At 41.4% G+C, this 20957-nt stretch overlaps 2 protein-coding genes across 7 annotated transcripts in view; one reads left to right on the top strand and one right to left on the bottom strand.

Moving 5' to 3' along the window:
• si:dkey-112e17.1 (uncharacterized) overlaps positions 1 to 10224 on the top strand; it is a 40411-nt gene extending 30187 nt beyond the window's left edge. Inside the window, exons 6-7 of the mRNA XM_061766525.1 lie at positions 7156 to 7383; positions 8101 to 10224. Coding sequence (XP_061622509.1) covers positions 7156 to 7383; positions 8101 to 8787 — 915 coding nt within the window. The 3' untranslated portion in view covers positions 8788 to 10224. The remainder of the gene's footprint in view (positions 1 to 7155; positions 7384 to 8100) is intronic.
• chfr (checkpoint with forkhead and ring finger domains, E3 ubiquitin protein ligase) overlaps positions 1 to 20957 on the bottom strand; it is a 42821-nt gene that overhangs the window by 6437 nt on the left and 15427 nt on the right. For 4 of the 6 annotated variants that reach the window (XM_061766528.1, XM_061766527.1, XM_061766529.1 and 1 more), the window contains 4 exons: positions 17051 to 17138; positions 16867 to 16974; positions 14199 to 14271; positions 11583 to 13059 (listed from right to left, as the gene is read on the bottom strand). In XM_061766528.1, the coding sequence (XP_061622512.1) occupies positions 13017 to 13059; positions 14199 to 14271; positions 16867 to 16974; positions 17051 to 17138 (312 nt within the window). In that variant the 3' untranslated portion in view covers positions 11583 to 13016. Of the gene's footprint in view, positions 1 to 11582; positions 13060 to 14198; positions 14272 to 16866; positions 16975 to 17050; positions 17139 to 20957 lie in introns of those variants that run through there. The other 2 variants (XM_061766530.1, XR_009787587.1) reach the window with 2 other exon arrangements.

Here is a 20957-nt window from a genome sequence, read left to right as displayed (position 1 = left end):
GCATGATGCTGCCACCACCATGCTTCACTGTTGGGACTGTATTGGACAGGTGATGAGCAGTGCCTGGTTTTCTCCACACATGCCACTTAGAATTAAGGCCAACAATTTTTATCTTGGTCTCATCAAACCAAATAATCTTATTTCTAACCATCTTGGAGTCCTTCAGGTGTTTTTTTTTTTTTTTTTTTTTTTTTTTTTAGCAAACTCCACCAACTGTATCTCAGATGTGAATGGAATGAATAGCCATCCATTTTCTACTGCCTATCCTGGTCAAGGGTGTACTGTAACCTATCCCAACTGACTTTGGGGCAGAGGCGGTGTAAATCCAAATAATTACATCTAGGTTATATACGGTATACAGTATATAGACAAAGCACCTTGGATATCCACACCTGTGGGCAATTTTGTCTTTAATGAATGCACCACTGGATATTTTTGGAATGTGGGAGGATGCCAAGAGTACCCAGAGGGGAAAAAACATGCAAACTCCATGCAGACAGGTCCCAGCAGTTTCAAACCTCGAACCTCTGACTGTGAGGCAGATCTGCAAACCACGTGAAATAATAGTTGAAAATATTTATTGATTACATCGTGTGACAACAAAATAATGATAAATGGAACCCAAATGATTACATAGTGTGATTTGTTTAGTGACAACAAAATAACGATAAATGGAACCCAAATCACGAAACAACTGAGGACTGCGCTTCGCTGTGAATTAAAGGTCTCTCATTCAAAGTAACCTTGATGGCAAACAATATAGGTGATGGTGTCTTTCTGGCTCTGTATTGACCCAGAGCTTGTATTAAGACTAACACAATGGTACTGGCTTGCATGTGCCTAAACCTATTAAAAACTCTGCAGTCCTCAATGGGAAAACACTGTCATTAAATGTTCAGGAAAAAGTGGTTTTGCCAAGCATTTTCTTCCCTGCTTGCTTTTGTGTTCTCTTGGAATAAGCGCTGGCAACTGTTTTGGCAACTTTTTTTGAAGGACTGGCAAGCTTTTCTGCAGCCTGGGCTAATGGAGTATTATCTACAGAGCCAGATTCCCAGCACCAATTGTGTGTGCGTGTGTTTGTGTCTGCGTGTATTGCATGCATACTTTGGCACACAGTGTGTGGTCTGCCTGCGTGTGTCCTCAATGCAGACGACTCTGGATATAATATAATAATGTTGCATTGGCTGACGGTTGCAATGTGGTGACCAGATGAACTTCCTTGAATGGGTGTGAGTCCTTTTCATCAAGTATTAAAGTGTTTTCCTTTGAAAACATGCTGGATTTTTACAACTTAATCCATCCATAACGCTTGAATTCAATAAAGATCTTCAATTTCTTAGCCCTCTCCCTTCTGTATGAAGGAATTTCTTATACCACTATGGTCTGAGGCTGATTTGTCACCTTGTGTATCAAACCTAAAAGTACTCATTGTTTTCGAGGTGCTTTGGTGACCAGAGGAACACCTTATTTAAACCCCCAGTTAATTCTTGTCTAGACAAAGCTAGCTGTTTGTGACTATGTGGGAAGGATTATTATGGACTTGCTCTCCCACTGATGGCTGCAACCCCCAAAACCTTCGCCCTCCCCAGAATAATAGCAGCTGACCGATCAGGAAGGATAATGTGGCATGCACGCGTCCAGCTTGTCTATCACAATTAGCCTTTGAAAATGAAGCTCAAATTAAAAATTAAAGCAAGAATGAATAGTTTCCTTTTCTCCGGGCACTCCGGTTTCCTCCCACATCCCAAAAACATGCATGGTCGGTTAATTGACAACTCTAAATTGCCCGTAGGTGTGAATGTGAGTGCGAATGGTTGTTTGTTTGTATGTGCCTTGCGATTGGCTGGCAACCAGTTCAGGGTGTACCCCGCCTCCTGCCCGATGATAGTTGGGATAGGCTCCAGCACGCCCGCGACCCTTGTGAGGATAAGCGGCTCAGAAAATGGATGGATGGATAGTTTCCCAAAAAATTGAATGGTTACCACATCTGCCTCACGGTTCTGAGGACCGGGGTTCGAATCCCGACCCCCCCATATGTGGAGTTCGCATGTTCTCCCCGTGCCTGCATGGGTTTTCTCCGGGTACTCTGGTTTCCTCCCACATCCCAAAAACATGCATGGTAGGTTGATTGGAGACTCTAAATTGCCCATAGGTGTGAATGTGTGTGCGAAATAGTGAAATAAAGTGATTTTTAATGTAGAAATTAGGCTGGAATTTGCACTCTGAAAAGTACTTCAGTGTTTAATCACTCTAGGAGGACTGAAGAAAAATGTTTCAACTATATTCTAATTTATTGAGATGTACCTATATTAAAAAAAGAAATTAAATATTTGACTCTGAGAATGTGTAGTCTGTAGTGCATATCTACAATGGGTACGGGAAGTATTCAGACCCCCTTAAATTTTTCACTCTTTTTTTTATGTTGCAGCCATTTGCCAAAATCATTTAAGTTCATTTTCCCCCAAATTAATGTACACAGAGCACCCCATATTGACAGAAAAAACGGAATTGTTGACATTTTTGCAGATTTATTAAAAAGAAAAACTGAAATATCACACAGCCATAAGTGTTCAGACCCTTTGCTCAGTATTTAGCAGAAGCACCCTTTTGAGCTAATACAGCCATGAGTCTTTGGGAATGATTCAACAACTTTTTCACACCTGGATTTGGGAATCCTCTGGCATTCGTCCTTGCAGATCCTCTCCAGTTCTGTCAGGTTGGATGGTGAACGTTGGTGGGCAGCCATTTTCAGGTCTTTGCAGAGATGCTCAATTGGGTTTAAATCAGGGCTCTGCTTAGGCCATTCTAAAACAGTCACGGAGTTGTTCTGAAACGACTCCTTCGTTATTTTAGCTGTGTGCTGAGGGTCATTGTCTTGTTGGAAGGTGAACCTTCGGCCCAGTCTGAGGTCCTGAGCACTTGGGGGAAGGTTTTCCTCCAGGATATCTCTGTACTTGGCTGCATTCATCTTTTCTTCTATTGCAACAAGTCTCACTGTCCCTGCAGCTGAAAAACATCCCCACAGCAGGATGCTGCCACCACCATGCTTCACCGTTGGGACTGAATTGAACAGGTGATGAGCAGTGCCTGCTTTTCTCCACACACAGCGCTGAGAATTAAGGCCAAAAAGTTATATCTTGGTCTCATCAGACCAGAGAATCTTATTTCTTGCCATCTTGGAGTCTTTCAGGTGTTTTTAGCAAACTCCATGCAGGCTTTCATGTGTCTTGCACTGAGGAGAGGCTTCCGTCGGGCCACTCTGCCATAAAGCCCAGACTGGTGGAGGGCTGCAGTGATGGTTGGCTTTCTAGAACTGTCTCCCATCTCACGACTGCATCTCTGGAGCTCAGCCACAGTGATCTTTGGGTCATTCTTTACCTCTCTCACCAAGGCTCTTCTCCCCCGATTGCTCAGTTTGGCCGGACGGCCAGCTCTCGGAAGGTTTCTGATCGTCCCAAACGTCTTCCATTTAAGGATTTTGGAGGCCACTGTGCTCTCAGGAACCTTTAGTGCAGCAGAAATTGTTTCATAACCATGGCCAGATCTGTGCCTTGCACAATTCTTTCTCAGAGCTCGATTGCAGTCCAGCTGTGTTTGATTATACTGATTGGACTTGATTAGGAAAGCCACACACCTGTCTATATAAGACCTTACAGCTCACAGTGCATGTCAGAGCAAATGAGAATCATGAGGTCAAAGGAACTGCCTAAAGAGCTCTGAGAACCCTTCCTCGAGCTGGCCGTCCGGCCAAACTGAGCAATCGGTGGAGAAGAGCCTTGGTGAGAGAGGTAAAGAAGAACCCAAAGATCGCTGTGGCTGAGCTCCAGAGATTCAGTCGGAAGATGGGAGAACGTTCTAGGAAGTCAACCATCATTGCACCCCTCCACCAGTCGGGGCTTTATGGCAGAGTGGCACGACGGAAGCCTCTCCTGAGTGCAAGACACATGAAAGCCCGCATGGAGTTTGCTAAAAAAAAAAAAAAAAACACCTGAAGGACTCCAAGATGGTGAGAAATAAATAAGTCTGGTCTGATGAGATGAAGATAGAAATTGTTTGCCTTATTTCTGAGTAGCATGTGTGGTGGAAACCAGGCACTGCTCATCACCTGTCCAATAAAGTCCCAACAGTGAAGCATGGTGGTGGCTACATCATGCTGTGGGGGTCTTTTTCAGCTGCAGGGACAGGACGACTGGTTGCAATCGGAGAAAAGATTAATGCGGCCAAGTACAGAGATATCCTGGACGAAAACCTTCTCCAGATTGCTCAGGACCTCAGACTGGGCTGCAGGTTCACCTTCCAACAAGACAATGACCCTAACCACACACCTAAAATAACGAAGGAGTGGCTTCAGAACAGGCGGCACGGTGGACGACTGGTTAGAGCGTCAGCCTCACAGTTCTGAGGTGCGGGATTCAATCCCCGCCTGTGTGTAGTTTGCATGTTCTCCCCGTGCCTGCGTGGGTTTTCTCCGGGCACTCCGGTTTCCTCCCACATCCCAAAAACATGCATTAATTGGAGACTCTAAATTGCCCGTAGGCATGACTGTGAGTGCGAATGGTTGTTTGTTTCTATGTGCCCTGCGATTGGCTGGCAACCAGTTCAGGGTGTACCCCGCCTCCTGCCCGATGACAGCTGGGATAGGCTCCAGCACGCCCGCGACCCTAGTGAGGAGAAGCGGCTCAGATAATGGATGGATGGATGGATGGATGGCTTCAGAACAACTCGGTGACTGCTCTTGAATGGCCCAGCCAGAGCCCTGACTTAGACTCAATTGAGCATCTCTGGAGAGCCCACCAACGTTCACCATCCAACCTGACAGAACTGGAGAGGATCTGCAAGGAGGAATGGCAGAGGATCCCCAAATACAGGCGTGTGCATCATTCCCAAAAAGACTTATGGCTGTATTAGCTCAAAAGGGTGCTTCTACTAAATACTGAGCAAAGGGTCTGAATACTTATGGCTGTGTGATATTTCAGTTTTTCTTTTTTAATAAATCTGCAAATATTTCAGCAATTCTGGTTTTTTTCTGTCAATATGGGGTGCTCTGTGTACATTGAGGAAAAAATGAACTTAAATGATTTTAGCAAATGGCTGCAATATAACAAAGAGTGAAAAATTAAGGGGGGTCTCAATACTTTCCGTACCCACTGTACATTTTACACTACGACCCAACTTCACTGGAATTGAGGTTTGTACATTATTCCCTCCTCTTTACTCATTTCTTGACCGATTCAAATCATACCAACTTCAAAATGTTAAACTCATCGAGGGCACCTTGGGAACTATTCCTATTCCCCAAATTTTCAAAATATCCCATTATCCTTCATTCTTTATCATTCAATATAATTCTGTATCGTTCTACTATATTATAAACTATTTTTGTTCAGCTTCAGATTTAAAAAAATTCAAATGCAATTTCTACAGTTTACATTGTCAAGTCATTTTATTCCTTACTTTGAAAAGTTGATCAGGCAAATGAGAATGTTACCATTGACTGAAACTTTCTTAGTGTACATAAACAAAAACCAAAAAAAAACTTTGATGGACAAAGAACTCGCTAATCCTGATCATGAGTGAAAACATGCAAAGGCATCAGGTCCTACGATGGACACAGAACTCTTAACGGTGACTCATGTTCCTCGGAATCAGAAAGAGAGAAGATCTTCCAATTTTAACTGAAGATTTAAATCATGGTTACAATATATTAGGACCTTTACACTCAGTAACGCTTCCATATAGACGATTACCGATAACTCTCAAAACATCAGCAATCTGACAGGTAAAATATATAAGGTCTGTTTTCAGTACATACTGTATGTACCTAGTGCAACAAGCCGCATAGCTTTCTCCCCGCCTTTTCCACACTGACCCTATAATCCAACTGCTGGAGAAAGAATGTTGACATGTTCTGGTGGAGAATAGCAGAAAAAGCTCTTAGGTACTGTATACTGCAGGCAATGAAGCTTTGGCACGTTTTCCATCACCATTGTTTTAAAGTGGGTTATATCCCACTACCTACCTCAAATGCAGCATTTGTCAGTTAACAAAAACATTTTTTGGTGTATTTACTACAGTGGTTGAAAGCTAAATTAACAAATGTAGTTGGGGCCCAGGTTACAAAATTTACTATTTGTGATTTAATGGGTTTATCAAAGTCTAAATGATAGAAGCAGGTCAGTTTCTGCCACTGCTTCTAATTTTGCTATTGAAATGTGGCAATTGAAATGGTCCAAAGCCCCTTCTGTTCAAACAGTTTTAAGTCTTAATAAATAATGAATGAGTCTGTGAACCAAACATACTCAGTTGGCCAGGTTTTTGACTGAGCATGCCAAGCAAACAGTACACTTCCTTCTCAATAATCCATTCATTTAAGACACAAAACAATCCGTGGGGAGAACTAAAGGTGTGAGGAGGAAGTGGGTCAGTTCAGTGATGCCTGCATTGTCTATCGCTGTACGGTTTCAAGTGAGACCAATGCAGTCACTGCTTTCTGATCTTCATGTCCAACCTCGGTTCCAGAGATGCGTGCTTGCTTCAATAACAAGTCTCTCGCACAGTGCAGGCCATTGACCATTGTATCTGCAGTTGAGTGCTTGCGCATAATGCCACCTCCAATATTTGCGCGATGTACGTTCAATGGTTATCGCATTGATAATTGGTGAATCAACCCGCGGTTGTTTAATGTCTTGTGTCATGCAGCACACGAGACTGCGGGGACGTAGCAAATAGTCCACTTGCAGCTTACAAGTTCAAGCTCAAACGTAAAAATACCTATTTTTTTATTGCACAGTTCTACTCACTATTGACATTTTTCAACTGGCTAGCTATTTTGGTACCCTCGATCTTTTGACAAACTTGTACACAATAGCTTTACATAACAACATCAGTTTAGTGTGTGTCTGTGTGTGTGTGCAGCCATGGTCATGGCCATTTGTCCCTGACATTGGAAGTAGGACCTTTGAGTTCAAACAGCATTTTGTATTGCAATTTAGCAACGAAAAGGTCTAAAATGTTTTACTTTTCTGACCTGTTTCAATTTCTAGATTATTCTTGGTATTAGAGTATTTTCAATACATCACATATAGAATCTGCTGCTCCTTGCATACCACTGTCATCTGTACTGCGTACTATTCACATGACATTTTGTTTTCTTAGCAAAGGGAGAGGTTCCTGAGGCACAGTGACACTGGTCCCAGTCCTGTGGGTGACTGGCCCCCACCTGCCTCTACCCCCTCACTTTCTGGTCCCACAAGTGATGGCTGTGTCCGACCAAGAGCGTGGAGCGTACGCACCTTCCAGGAATTCCTCCCTCCACTGCCGCAGCTCCATAAGAAGTGGTGCAGCTGGAACTCTACAAGTCCCTTCACCAAGCTAGTAGACAGCGTCAGTACCAGTACCATTGCCATGCTCTTACAAACAGGACCACATGTGGAGTGAAAGATTGACATGGACCTTTTTGCCAATCAATCTGGGTCAAAGTTAGCAGTAGCAGAAATTTCTGAACTCCAAAATGATCCACGTTATTAGATGCCACAAGGCCGTTATTGCATCCTGGCCTTTTCTACTGCAAAGCCACGTTTCCAGCAGGTAGTTCCGTTGAACTGTTCATGGTGCAGTTTGGTAAACCACGATCTATTTTGTATATCCACTTTCATGGTGCGTAGGCCGAGTAATAACAGTTGCATATTTAGCTACTCTTTACGTTCAGCTATGTGAACTGAGTGACATCATATCAGTATGACGAAATTAATCAATGGGTTAAACGAAGGAAACATCTTGTGTTCGTTCTTCTTTGTTTGGCTTTTTGTTTTTATGACAACAACCTTTAAAAAAAAAAAAAGGTGTTTCAAGTCCAGCTCAGCCCATTCCTGACATTCACAAAGGTGCTGATTCTGTTGATGGCAGGTTTAGCTCTGCCTGTGAGTTACCGTGCCACTAAGCATCGTACTCAACAGGCAAGTTGATTAGTTATTTTGGTACCCATTACAGCCTTTGAAAGTATTTACATTCAGAACTGAGCTGCTTGGTGGAAACTAAAATATCCTTGGTGAAAATAGTCTGTTGTTGAAGACTACCGGTAATTGTCCCTTATCATTCCAGGCACCTCCCAGTGTGGTGTCTGACAACAGGAAGGTTTTCTCCGATGTTCACCTGGCGGCCAGGAATGACACAAGCACCATTTCTGACTCTTCGATCAGCAATGCTTCATATCCACTTGCTCAGGCCGCCCAGAGGCAGCGGCGTCTGAACTCGACCAGCAATTTGCGGCGCTCCCGCTTCACGGGGCCTTGCTTTGGTCTGCTCTCTGAGACTGCAGACCCAACCAAGACCACTGGTCTTAATCATGCCCAGAGCTCCCAACCAGAGTCCGTCTCTTCTTCCTCCATCCACGGTGCCATTGAGAGCAACCAGACAACAAAGAGGCATGATTTCCCAGGTGAGGGCGATCACATTAATGTGCCTGTGTTTGCCATCTCTGAGGAAGAGGACCGGCAACCTCTGGTCTCAGCTGAGCACCTGGGCCAAACCACTGGCACGGCCATCCAGAATGGACTGGTTCGGGGAACATTTGACAGCAAAAGACCTGCCGGTGTAACCTCCAGCCTCAGCCCTCAGAATCAGAGGGTCAGACTGGAGTGGAGGCCATGGGGGAGTCCGGTGTTAGAAGGGGTTTGTTCATTCCCTTCCAATACACCCACTACCACGACTGAGTCAAACAGCAACAATAACTGCCAGTTGCCTCACAGCCAGCCAACTGTGTTGTGCAGTATGACAAACCACATGTGACCAGGAAGATGCTGAAAAGACTGGTGGGCCAGTGAAGCATTCCTGAACTATTGTTAGTGCCCCCTTTTTTAATATGTAACCTATTTTAATGGAAGAAATCAACTTTTGCAAATTGTTTGCTACGTTCTGGAATATATTATTCTCTTTCTGGATGCTGCTCAACATATGCTGAGGTCCTACCTGCTGCGGTTGAAGGAAAACAAAGTATTTTTGAGTGTACATGAAAACCCCAACTTTTAGGAGCACTTTATAAGACCAGATTTGTGAATTTGTTTTATGCATTTTGGTGAATTAATGTACGACAACCATTACACTTCAGTAGCTTTCAGTAACTCATGAAGTTTGGATTTTTGTATTATGTACATAGAGGTCTTGGACTCCACCCCCCCTCCAATACTTGTTTCTCCAAAGTGTTCCACAAAGTATAGGTCATACATTTATTGCTTGTAAACATACAGGGTATACTTTTACTGGATTATGAAAGGGAAATCAACATACTGTAAAATATATACTAATGTAGGCTACATCGATAGATGAATGTAGTGGGGGGGGGGGGGGGAAGAAATCACTAGTATTTATAAAATGAGTTGACATGAATTAATGAAGTTTAAATAAAGGCTGTCATTCTCATGTTGAGTACTTAATGTTTTAAACCCCAGTTTGGTGATAGTGTACACTAAAGACTTGTGACATACATTTTGCATGTCCATATTCCAGAATCAGCCTTCAGCAATGTCCCAATATTTCAATAATGGGAAAAGAAATTGTGTTTAAACATGAAATGAATCTACACATCTCGTATTTGATGCAGATGGTGAAAACTACATAATAATGCAAATATGACAAAAGCAAGTCAGTCTCTGGAAATAGTTCGTTTTTTTAATGTTATGTTAAAAAGACAAATCAGAACCAGGTTGCAAACAATCTTATCTTTACCAATACACTACAACATGGGAATAATGCAAAACATTTATGTGCCCATGTATTCTATTGGCATCTAACTTGGGCTTGATGGCAGTCTCCAGTCATTCCTGGGAGGTGCTATGAGGTACAGTGAACACAGCCTCTACCATGCAAATTGGTCAAAAGCTTTCCACACTGTGACTTCAGTGAGTAAATATTTGCATTAGTATACAATATACCTCCCGTCTTGGAGCAAATGCAAAGTACTACATCAAAGCCTCTTTAATACCAATTCCTGATTGGAGCGGCTTGGTACTGTGTTGTTGGCTTAGAGAGCCCGGATCTCCGGTGGGGAATAATTAAAACTCAGCCCTTCTGTCAGGGGATCTACTGGACTTGTGCAGAGGGTCTGAGCTGCTATGGAATGCTAGAATGGACCATACAGCATGACTCAGGGGGTAAAATAAACAAAACTAAATCTTAACGCCTTGATGAATTCAAACCCCGGGGCAGAAGAAAGACAATTCACAACAAGTTGACACACCAGGGGCCTCACTTATCAAAAAGTGCATAGGATTCTTACTAAAAGTCTACATACACACAAAAGCTTAAAATGGCGTATGACCAAAGTCCTATCAAATCGTAGGTACACACACACAGGTACACCTGGAGGGAATTAGCCTTGAAAAGTAAAAACAAAAAAAAGTTGCAGCTCATCGAAAGTGTTACTGCTACTAAAAAGTCCTAAGAATTTACTAAATATAATTTTATTTTCGAGACGAGGGGGAATTACATTAGATTACCACATTTTAATCACAACCGATGATAAAATTAAAAGGTGGAGGTGAGGAAGGTTGCTTTAGTTTGGAAGCACCACAACAAATAAAAGGAAACGCAGTGCTACAGTGAACACAAGGACTGTAGAGGAAAAAAAAAAAAAAAAGTCCGATATAAAAGTAGATGCCTCCAAAACTGCACCCATCCCCACAAGCCAATTTCATTGTGTATCACATCCATTTCCATTAATTGATCAATGAATCTATTTATCCCCAAGGGGCAATTGAAAGGCATGAGGATCATTAGTATATATATAAAAGCTCAGTCAACACATCAACAAAGTGCAAAATCTAATCCAAAGTTAACATTTGATACTGAAAGTGGACGTGTGAGAGTCATGCCTTCTATTTGCCACCGCATGTGTCTCTACATTGCTTGGTCTCCAAAACTTGTGTACCCCTACGGATGGTTTAGAGACTGCGCACTTTTTGCCGTAAAGTTTTTTTTGATAGGCCACATAACTTTTATCTGCATACGAATCTTTCAGGCTCCATTTTGTGCGTGCGCAGCATTGATAAGTGAGGCTCCACGTCAGGACTGTGAATATTGTCACCAGAACTAAACAAAAAACAAACAATGCAAAAACACTACACACTTGTATCCATACTTCAACTTTGGGGAAACCTGAGTGGAAATGAAGCACTATATAATAACTGTCCAATTTATGGGTGTCATAAAAGTGTATAATTTAGGAATGCATCTTTTTAAAATTAGGTTAAAATGATAGCGAGAATTTAACTCTGCAGAGTTCAAAAGTTGTGTGAATGAAATGATTTGTGCAACTCTCAATGTTGGTCATTATAATATAAACAAACCAAATCTCCAAGTGAATCAAGTGAACTCACACAATCGAATAAAGATCAGTGAATAAGAGTCCAATTCACTGGATGCCAGGTAAAACAGTTTTTTAACAGTTTCTTTCCACTTTCCTCCATGTTCACCAGCTGTTCATACACACTAACAAATGTGGGAAAAAAAAAATAATTGATATATTTCTTAAGGGCCTCTTGTATCCGTTATCCATTTCCGACAAATCACAACTCAGGGCCGACCTGTCAACTGGTTTCAGAAACATTTTATTAGGATTATGCATTTTTGCATAATGCCAAGCTATGTTGCATCCTAGGTGATGAGAAAAGATAAATCCAATATTTTCTAAATTGTCATAAATGTACATAATTTTCTAGTTAAACAAATTTACAGCAGCGTCATAAAACTGAGAAACAAGATAACATTTTAAACTAACAATCCCTCCTACTGACCAACCATTATATCAATATAAAACATGAACCTGTTATGAAAATAACTTTCATAATAAGAGGAGAATAATCTGCATCTGGTAAACCAAACATTGCCATTCAGAATAGCAATGGTTTCTACTAATTGTACTTGTTGATTTGTTCGGCGAAACGAAGTACACTGGACCCCCGCATGAGCTGATTCACCTCTTCAGAATTTTTTATTTTTTTCCTTTTTAGGGAGACATTCACCAGGGGCGTGTATCTTCAAGGGAGGGGCAGGACATGAAAGATTCAAAAAGAGAGTTGGCTTCAAAATGAGTGGTTGGCTGTTGGATCTGAAAACTATGTGGAGCGTAAAGTGACATGACTGGTTCTTGTCTCCCAGTCTTGTTATTTACAGCATCTCCACAAGTGGTGACCGAAAACTATTTTTAGCAATAAAAATAGATACATTTACAGTACAGTAAGTAATCTACTGCAGCCTAACATCAGCCTCAGCATGATGCACTGCTACTGGATGCTTGCAGCTTTGCCTTTGTTAAAAAGCATCCTCTCTGGATAATTATCCAGATTAAAGTGTACAACAGAAGCCTTTGTTCCATTGGACTGATGTAAAAAAAAGAAAAAGAAAAAAGGAAAACAAAAAATGTGAAGTCCTGTATGTATGCAGGAACCTACTGATACCCAGTATCACTGTCCAGAGCAGTCCCAAAATGAATCTAAAGAGCATCACTTTTTCTTTAATAATCTGTAATATACATATCTATACTCTCTCGATCTACAATAATATGCATAACATTTGTATTTTACATCTTTTTTTGTGTGTGTGTGCACAGAGGAAGCTCTTAATTCTAAAACAGGCACTTCATATGACACCTAAGTTATATCACAAACTATGCACAATACAGCAGGTCAGAAGTAGAGGATAAAACACATTTGTGCATAATCTAAGCACAGCTGTTGGCTGGTTTACCAGTAGACTCAACAAATGTACCAGCAAATGACAAAAATAAAATCAAAATGTTGGTCAGAGTCCACCCAGTTAATATTTTATTTCATGCTTAACCTGTAATGTGCATAACAATACTTCACTTAGCCCCATGTTTGGTTCGAGTCTATTCTGAATGTATAATGACTGCTTTTTTTGTATTTTTAGTGTGCATAATAGGGGACAGCTTCAATAGGCAGAACACTACTAGATGAGATGAGTCTTCATTGTGCTGTGAGTTGCCCAGCAGCTTTGTTCGCTCAGCTCTTGAAGCGGGTCTGCTCACATATGTGGTTGAATTTCCTGAGATTAAGATAAATTACGAAAAAACAATGCATTTTAACCACAATTTCAACTGAAACCACAGGAGGCATTTTTTTCGGGCTTGTCCATTTAAGGGCTAAAAGAACCATATTGATACAAGCACCCCCTCTAGTGGTAAACTGGATCAAAAGCAAGCAGAGGAAGAGAAAACCAATTGACCTTTTGCTTAACCACACTCCAGAAAAGCATAATGGTCAAGCGCAGCAATGAACACAGGCATGACAATTTCCTGGCAATCCTGGTTTTAGCAAAAGGTCAATTCAAAGTAGGAATGCATGTAGTGTAGGGTAGGGTGTTCTAATCAGTCTAAAGAGTACTTTCGTACATTGACTTGAATTGATGCACTGCGCTTAAGATCATGCAACAGGATGAACAAAAAGGTCTAATGTACCGTAATTTCCCGTGTATAGTGTGCATTTTTTTGCCTCCAAAAAATGTCAAAAATCAATGGTGGGCATTATGCAGGTATAGGGGAAAATAAAAAAAATTAAAAACTTTCCCATTTTATAAATGTATGCCGCCATCGAGAGGTTATGAGAGGTGGACACTTTCATTCCTATATACCACCGCCACCTAGAGGTTATGAAAAAGGTGTAGCCTACACTTTCATTCCAATATGACAGGGGTACGTATGACTGCATATGTACAGTTGTGCTGATATGTTTGATTACCCGGGCAGAATTTGTGAAATATTGGTTTTTCTTCTTTTTTTTTTTTTTATATGACTGAACAACAACCATCATTAATGTCTTTATGATTATGTTTTGTTTGATGATAATGCTTTTCTGAAATGCTTGACAGTTTAATTTTAATCCTATTAAAATAAAACTAAATGTGTTTCGCCTGGCCCTTCATGTTTTCTTTAAAGAATTGTAGCCATCTTACAAATTCTGCCCAGGTAATCAAACATATGAGCACAACTGTGTGTTTTCTCATTTACGAAATCAAACTAGGGCTGTGAATTTCAAAATAAGAGCAATTAAATTAAAAAAAGTATTACGTGATCAAATAAAGTGCTTAACTTCAGGATAATTTGAAAAAACGAACAAAATTATTATACACGAGAAATTACGGTAAGTGTTACAGAAAGGACACAGGTCAGGTTTTATGTAACTTACATTGCATGATGGGCTTTCACCTGTGTACGACAGTTACGTCCCCAGTAGCAGTCAGGACGAGACAATACAGCAGCTGAGTGTGGGAGAGATACATAAGAGGTTACAGTATTAGGGTACATATCCAGTCGTCTAGTCCCAAGACAGTAAAAACATTGAACTAAAATACAGAAAAATAAATAATTGCACTTATGTAGTTAAAAAAAAATCTAAGTCAGTTATAACCTTCAACCTTTATTGAGCCAAGGCACATATTTTACATTTGAAAATCTCATGGCACATCAACAAACTAAAATGCTACAAAAAGTGGATACATGTCAATGACAGTTTCTGCCATTTATTTGTTCTGTCACTATACATCGCTGGTCAGGATAGATGAAGAGTAAAGAAATAATTTTCTGACTAACAAAAAGTTAAATTTGATAATTTCCCACAGCACACTAATGGTTGGTAATCACTGTTTTAAGTGACAAACTTGCACAAGTATCAAAATATATCACACTATTGTACAGGGGGTCCTTGGTTTGCAATAGCATACTATAATGTATCACTAACATTGTTGTAAGGTCATAATTATAATAAATATTTATATGAAAAATATTTAAGCCATAAATAAAACACTCAAATACAAAATAGGAAGGATGGCTGTAACTTCCTTCTTGTGCTGCGTAAAAGCGTGTTTACACGGCACTGCGCAAATACGTTCATTCGGCCTAATCTGAAAACGTCACAAACAGAGGACGCCTTGTATTGTATTCTAGTGGTCTCTTAGGAGCAGTTGAATCCGCTGTATGCGGAACGTCACGTGACCAAACCTGGAAAAAGGGTTCGCTGACTTCCTGTGTATGCTACGGCTGTTTGATGCTCAACTTGCTTTTCTTTATGGCTGGTGTCTTTGGACGAAAGTTAAATACATGTATATCATTTATTTATACAAACACGAACAAAGCCTAAACATTGAATATTATCATGTTTGGTGGCTATGGGGTGACATCTTGAAAAAAAAAAATCAAGTCTGTGGTTGACTCATTTATTTGTCTAGCAATTATATTAATGTCATTTCGGCAGGTTCAGATGAAAACGTATGTTCCTACATTTGCGGTGTTCTACTGCAAGTAATGTTTTAAGGATGTAGCAAAAAAACCAATAAAAACATCTTTTATAACGTCATGTTTGAATGGGTATCACAATCTCAGTATCGAGTCATTTGTAATAGCCATGATTAGGCAGACGCCGAAATTATGACTACGTCTGTATCAAAGCATTCGAATATAACAGTATAATATTATACAGAGATGCATGTGCACAGCTAGCTGCTCTGAAGAAACAATTTGATTGGCTAAGTCATGAGTTACAACACAAAAAGAATTATATTCCTTGCGTATGGGGCGCTGTTGACCGACTCGGGACGTTGCGAGTCAGTGGGGAGAATACTTCGAAGACCTCCTCAATTCCCCCGACACGCCTTCCCATGAGGATGCAGAGTCTGGGATCTCTGAGGTGGGCTCTCCTACACCCTCGGGAGGGTCTTTGAGGGTGTATGGGAGTTCACCCAACCAGTCTACATGTGTTTTTTGGACTTGGAGAAGACGTTCGACCGTGTCCCTCCGAGAGTCTTGCGGGGCGTGCCTCGGGAGTATGGGGTACAGAACCTGTTTGGTCCCTGTACGCCTAGTGTCAGAGTTTGGTCCGCATTGCCGGCAGTAAGTCGGACTCGTTTGCGGTGAGGGTTGGACTGCGCCAAGGCTGCCCTTTGTCACTGATTCTGTTCCTAACTTTTATGGACAAAATTTCTAGGCGCTGCTGAGGCGTAAAGGGTGTCCAATTTGGCAGCCTCAGTTTTGCATAATGCTTTTTGCAGATGATGTGGTTCTGTTGGCTTCATCAAGCCATGATCTCCAACTCTCACTGGAGCGGTTCGCAGCAGAGTGTGAAGCGCTTAGGATGAAAATCAGCACCTCCAAATCTGAGACCATGGTCCTCAGTCGGAAAAGGGTGGAGTGGCCTCTCCAGGTCGGGGATGACATCCTGCCCCAAGTGGAGAAGTTCAAATATCTTGGGGTCTTGTTCACAAGTGAGGAAAGAATGGAATGGGAGATCGACAGGCGGATGGTGCAGCGTCTGCAGTGATGCGGACTTTGCATCGGTCTGTTGTGGTGAAGAAGGAGCTAAGCCGAAAGGCGAAGCTCTCAATTTACCGGTCAATCTACGTTCCTACCCTCACCTATAGTCACGAGCTGTGGGTGGTGACCCAAAGAATAAGATAAGCGGCCGAAATGAGTTTCCTTCGCGGGGTGTCCGGGCTCTCCCTTAGAGATAGGGTGAGAAGCTCGGTCATCCGGGAGGGGCTCAGAGTAGAGCCGTTGCTCCTCCACATTGAAAGGAGCAAGATGAGGTGGCTCGGGTATCTGATTAGGATGCCTCCCAGGTGAGGTGTTCTGGGTAGAAAGATGCGCTGGTTCAGTATCATGTGTTCCTCAAACTGATCTAATAATAGCTCTGCGTCAGTATAGCATTACTAATGTTGCAATGTTTAAATCACTGGCACTAACTGAACACTTCAGAAATGTTTCCTTTTGTTATTGTGTTGTGTGTGATCAGTCAAAAAAATAATAATAATACATTAAAAAAATTGTAAAAAAAATTAAACAAAAGCTTTGGCGCATCTGACCTGGTAGTTCAGACTGAGGAATATTCTGTCTGTACTTGTACGCCAGCTCCTTGAACACCATCAGGCCGCAGCACATACAAAGGATTGTATTTGCAGACATATGGCGATCTGAGAAGATGGTTGAATGCAGGTGACTCTTTTTGACAGATGACATCATAAAATACACCTTAATTCAAGAACTCACATGGAAGGCAATATTTCCCCTGCTGCAAGTCATTAACAGCTTCCTTGAGTAGATCCCTCCATGTCTTGCCTCTAGAAGACAAATAGTTCTGGTGGAAGGATGAAAGCACATATAAGCAGAAGCAACTGTGGATTTTATTTTAAGCCTTTTTAATTCACTATTCAGGTCCAAAATGTGTTACAGTATTTAACTGACAGAACTTTCTTTTCATAAAGTTTCATCATGCAATTCAGGTAAAAATATAAATACAAACTACCATAAATCTCAAATACATTATAACTATAAACTAAAAGTGTAAAACAGGCTCTTCTACCAATTTGACAGAAGTTCTCCAATAAAAAGGACTTAAAACAAAATGAAGGATTTGGAGTGGCCTAGTCAAAGTCCAGACTTGAATCCGATTGAAATGCAGTGGCATGACTTTAAAAAGGCCGTACATGCTCGAAAACCCTCCATTTTTGCTGAATTCAAACAATGCTGCAAGAAAGAGTGGGCCAAAATATCTCCACAGAGATGTGAAAGACTCATTGCCAGTTGTAGAAAATGCTTGATTTCAGTTGTTGCTGCTGAGGATGGCCCAACCAGTTATGAGGTTTAGTGGGCCATTCCTTTTTCACACTGGGCCAGGTAACTTTGAATATACAGTGGGTACGGAAAGTTTTCAGACCCCCTTAAAGTTTTCACTATTTGTTATATTCCATCCATTTTTGAAAATCATTTAAGTTCATTTTTTTCCTCTATGTACAGACAGCACCCCATGTTGACAGAAAAAAAACGTAATTGTTGAAAGTTTTGCTGATTTATTAAATAAGAAAAACTGAAATATCAAACAGCCATAAGTATTCAGACCCTTTGCTCATATATGTAACTCTGGTGCTGTCCATTTCTTCTGATCATTCTTAAAATGGTTCTACACCTTCACTGGAGTCCAGCTGTGTTTGATTGGACTTGATTAGGAAGGCCACACCCCTGTCTATACAAGACCTTACAGCTTACAGTGCATGTCAGAGCAAATGAAAATCACAAGGTCAAAGGAACTGCCTGAAGAGCTCAGAGACAGAATTGTGGCGAGGCACAGATCTGGCCAATGTGACAAAAACATTTCTGCTGCACTTAAGGTTCCTAAGAGCACAGTTGCCTCCATAATCCTGAAATGGAAGACGTTTGGGACGATCAGAACCCTTCCTCGAGCTGGCCGTCCGGCCAAACTGAGCAATCGGGGGAGAAGAGCCTTGGTGAAAGAGGTAAAGATGAACCCAAAGATCACGGTGGCTGAGCTCCAGAGATGCAGTCGGGAGATGGGCGAAAGTTCGAGAAAGTCAACCATCACTGCAGCCGCCTTTATGGCAAAGTGGCCCGACGGAAGCCTCTCCTCAGTGCAAGACGCATGAAAGGCTGCATGGAGCTTGCTAAAAAAAAAAAAACACCTGAAGGAATCCAAGATGGTGAGAAATAAGATTCTCTGGTCTGATGAGACCAAGATAGAACTTTTTGCCCTTAATTCTATGTGGCACGTGTGGAGAAAATCAGGCACTACTCATCACCTGTCCAATACAGTCCCAACAGTGAAGCATGGTGGTGGCAGCATCATGCTGCGGGGGTGTTTTTCAGCTGCAGGGACAGGGAGACTGGTTGCAATCGAAGAAAAGATGAATGCGGCAAAGTACAGGGATATCCTGGAGAAATACCTTCTCCAGAGTGCTCAGAATCTCAGACTGGGCCGAAGGTTCACCTTCAAAAAAGACAATGACCCTAACCACACAGCTAAAATACAGAAGGAGTGGCTTCAGAACAACTCCGTGACTGTTTTAGAATGGCCTAGGCAGAGCCCTGACTTAAACCCAATTGAGCATCTCTGCAAAGACCTGAAAATGGCTGTCCACCGACGTTCACCATCCAACCTGACAGAACCGGAGAGGCTCTGCAAGGAGGAATGGAAGAGGATCCCCAAATCCAGGTGTGAAAAACTTGTTGCATCATTCCCATGACTATATTAGCTCAAAAGGGTGCTTCTACTAAATACTGAGAAAAGGGTCTGAATACTTATGGCTGTGTGATACTTCAGTTTTTCTTTTGGAATAAATCTGCAAAAATTTCAACAATTCCATTTTTTTTCTGCCAATATGGGGTGCTGTGTGTACTTTAATGTGGAAAAAAATTAACAAAACTATTTTAGCAAATGCCTGCAATATAAAGAGTGAAAAATTTCAGGGGGTCTGAATACTTTCCGTACTCACTGTATATTCTTTCCTTAATAAATGAAATCACCATTTATCCATCCATCCATCCATCTTCTGTACCGCCTATCCTCATTAGGGTCGCAGGCATGCTGGAGCCTATCCTAGCTATCTTCGGGCGAGAGGCAGGGTACACCCTGAACTTGTCGCCAGCCAATCGCAGATCAACCATTTAAAAACAGCATTTTAAGTTCACTTTAGATTTTGTTTTTTTGTCTGATACTTAATTTACATTTGTTTGATGATCTCAAACGTTAATGTGGCGAAACTATGCAAAAATATAAGAATTTGAGAAGGCGACCAATACTTTTACACAGTATTTCACAGTAATATCTTCTTTCCTAAAGGAAGCATTTCAATCGTTGACTTTTTTTTCAACAACAAGCCTTGAAACATGGTTCACAGTCACTAGTTTCACTCATTACTGTATTAAAAAAAAAAAAAAAAAAAAACATCCAGACTTTCCATATAGGCAACATAACACTGCAGAATACATAGACGTTCAATGAGGAAAATGTCCTCGCCATTCTGCCATCTACATATGGCTGTGACAGGCTGATGTGTCCAAAATGTGGGCGGACCAAAATCTGTTTGAAAATCTAATATTTCATCAGAAAACAAGCCTAAAATTACCACAGAGTCAATTTTGGGGGGATTTCTTTTCTGCAGACATCATTTTTAAGGACTATGGAATAAGTCCCAATGTTCTCACCATTAACTAGGTCCTATAAATATATGTAATATGTAAATTGTTGGTATCACTGGTGGAGGATCTCAATCAACAACTCAGTTTAGCACAAAAGATACTCAAAACATCCAACAAAAAAATCACAACACTCTGCACGAGGAAATTATACAATATTTCATTCAAAGCTCCTGTTGTGGTACATAGCTGGTCAGTACACAACTTGGAGCACTGACTATGATATGTTGTATCTTCTTCAATTTCTTTCGACTTGTCCCGTTAGTGGTCACCAAAGAGTGTCCTTTTCCATGTAAGCTTGTCTCCTGCACCCTCCTCTCTAACACCAACTGCCCTCATGTCTTCCCTCAAGACAGCCATCAACCTTCTCTTTGGTCTTCCTCTCACTCTCTTGCCTGGCAGCTCCATCCTCATCATCCTTCTACCAATATACACACTATCTCTCCTCTGGACGTGTCCAAACTATCAAAGTTTGCTCTCTCTAACTTAGTTTCTAAAACATCTAACCTTGGCCGTCCCTCTGATGATCTCATTTCTAATCCTATCCAACCTGGTCACTCTGAGATAGAACCTTAACATGTTCATTTCCGCCACCTCCAGCTCTGCTTCCTGTTGTCTCTTCAGTGCCACTGTCTCTAATTCGTATATCATGGCTGGCCTCACCGCTGTTTTATAAACTTTGCCCTTCATCATAGCAGAGACTCTTCTTTCACATAACACAGCTGACACCTTCCTCCACCCGTTCCAACCTGCTTGGACCCGTTTCTTCACTTCCTTACCACACTCACCATTGCTCTGGACTGTTGACCTCAAGTATTCAAAAATCCTCCACCCTCGCTATCTCTTCTCCCTGTAGCCTCACTCTTCCTCCTCCAACCCTCTCATTTATGCACATATATTCTGTTTTTGGCTAATCTTCAGTCCTCTCCTTTCCAGTGCTTGCCCCAACTTTCTAAGTGTTGCTCCA

This window comes from Phyllopteryx taeniolatus, chromosome 3 (genome assembly GCF_024500385.1).
Source record: "Phyllopteryx taeniolatus isolate TA_2022b chromosome 3, UOR_Ptae_1.2, whole genome shotgun sequence".
In the NCBI taxonomy this organism is placed as follows: Eukaryota; Metazoa; Chordata; class Actinopteri; order Syngnathiformes; family Syngnathidae; genus Phyllopteryx; species Phyllopteryx taeniolatus.
This window is presented reverse-complemented; position numbering and strand designations above follow the sequence as displayed.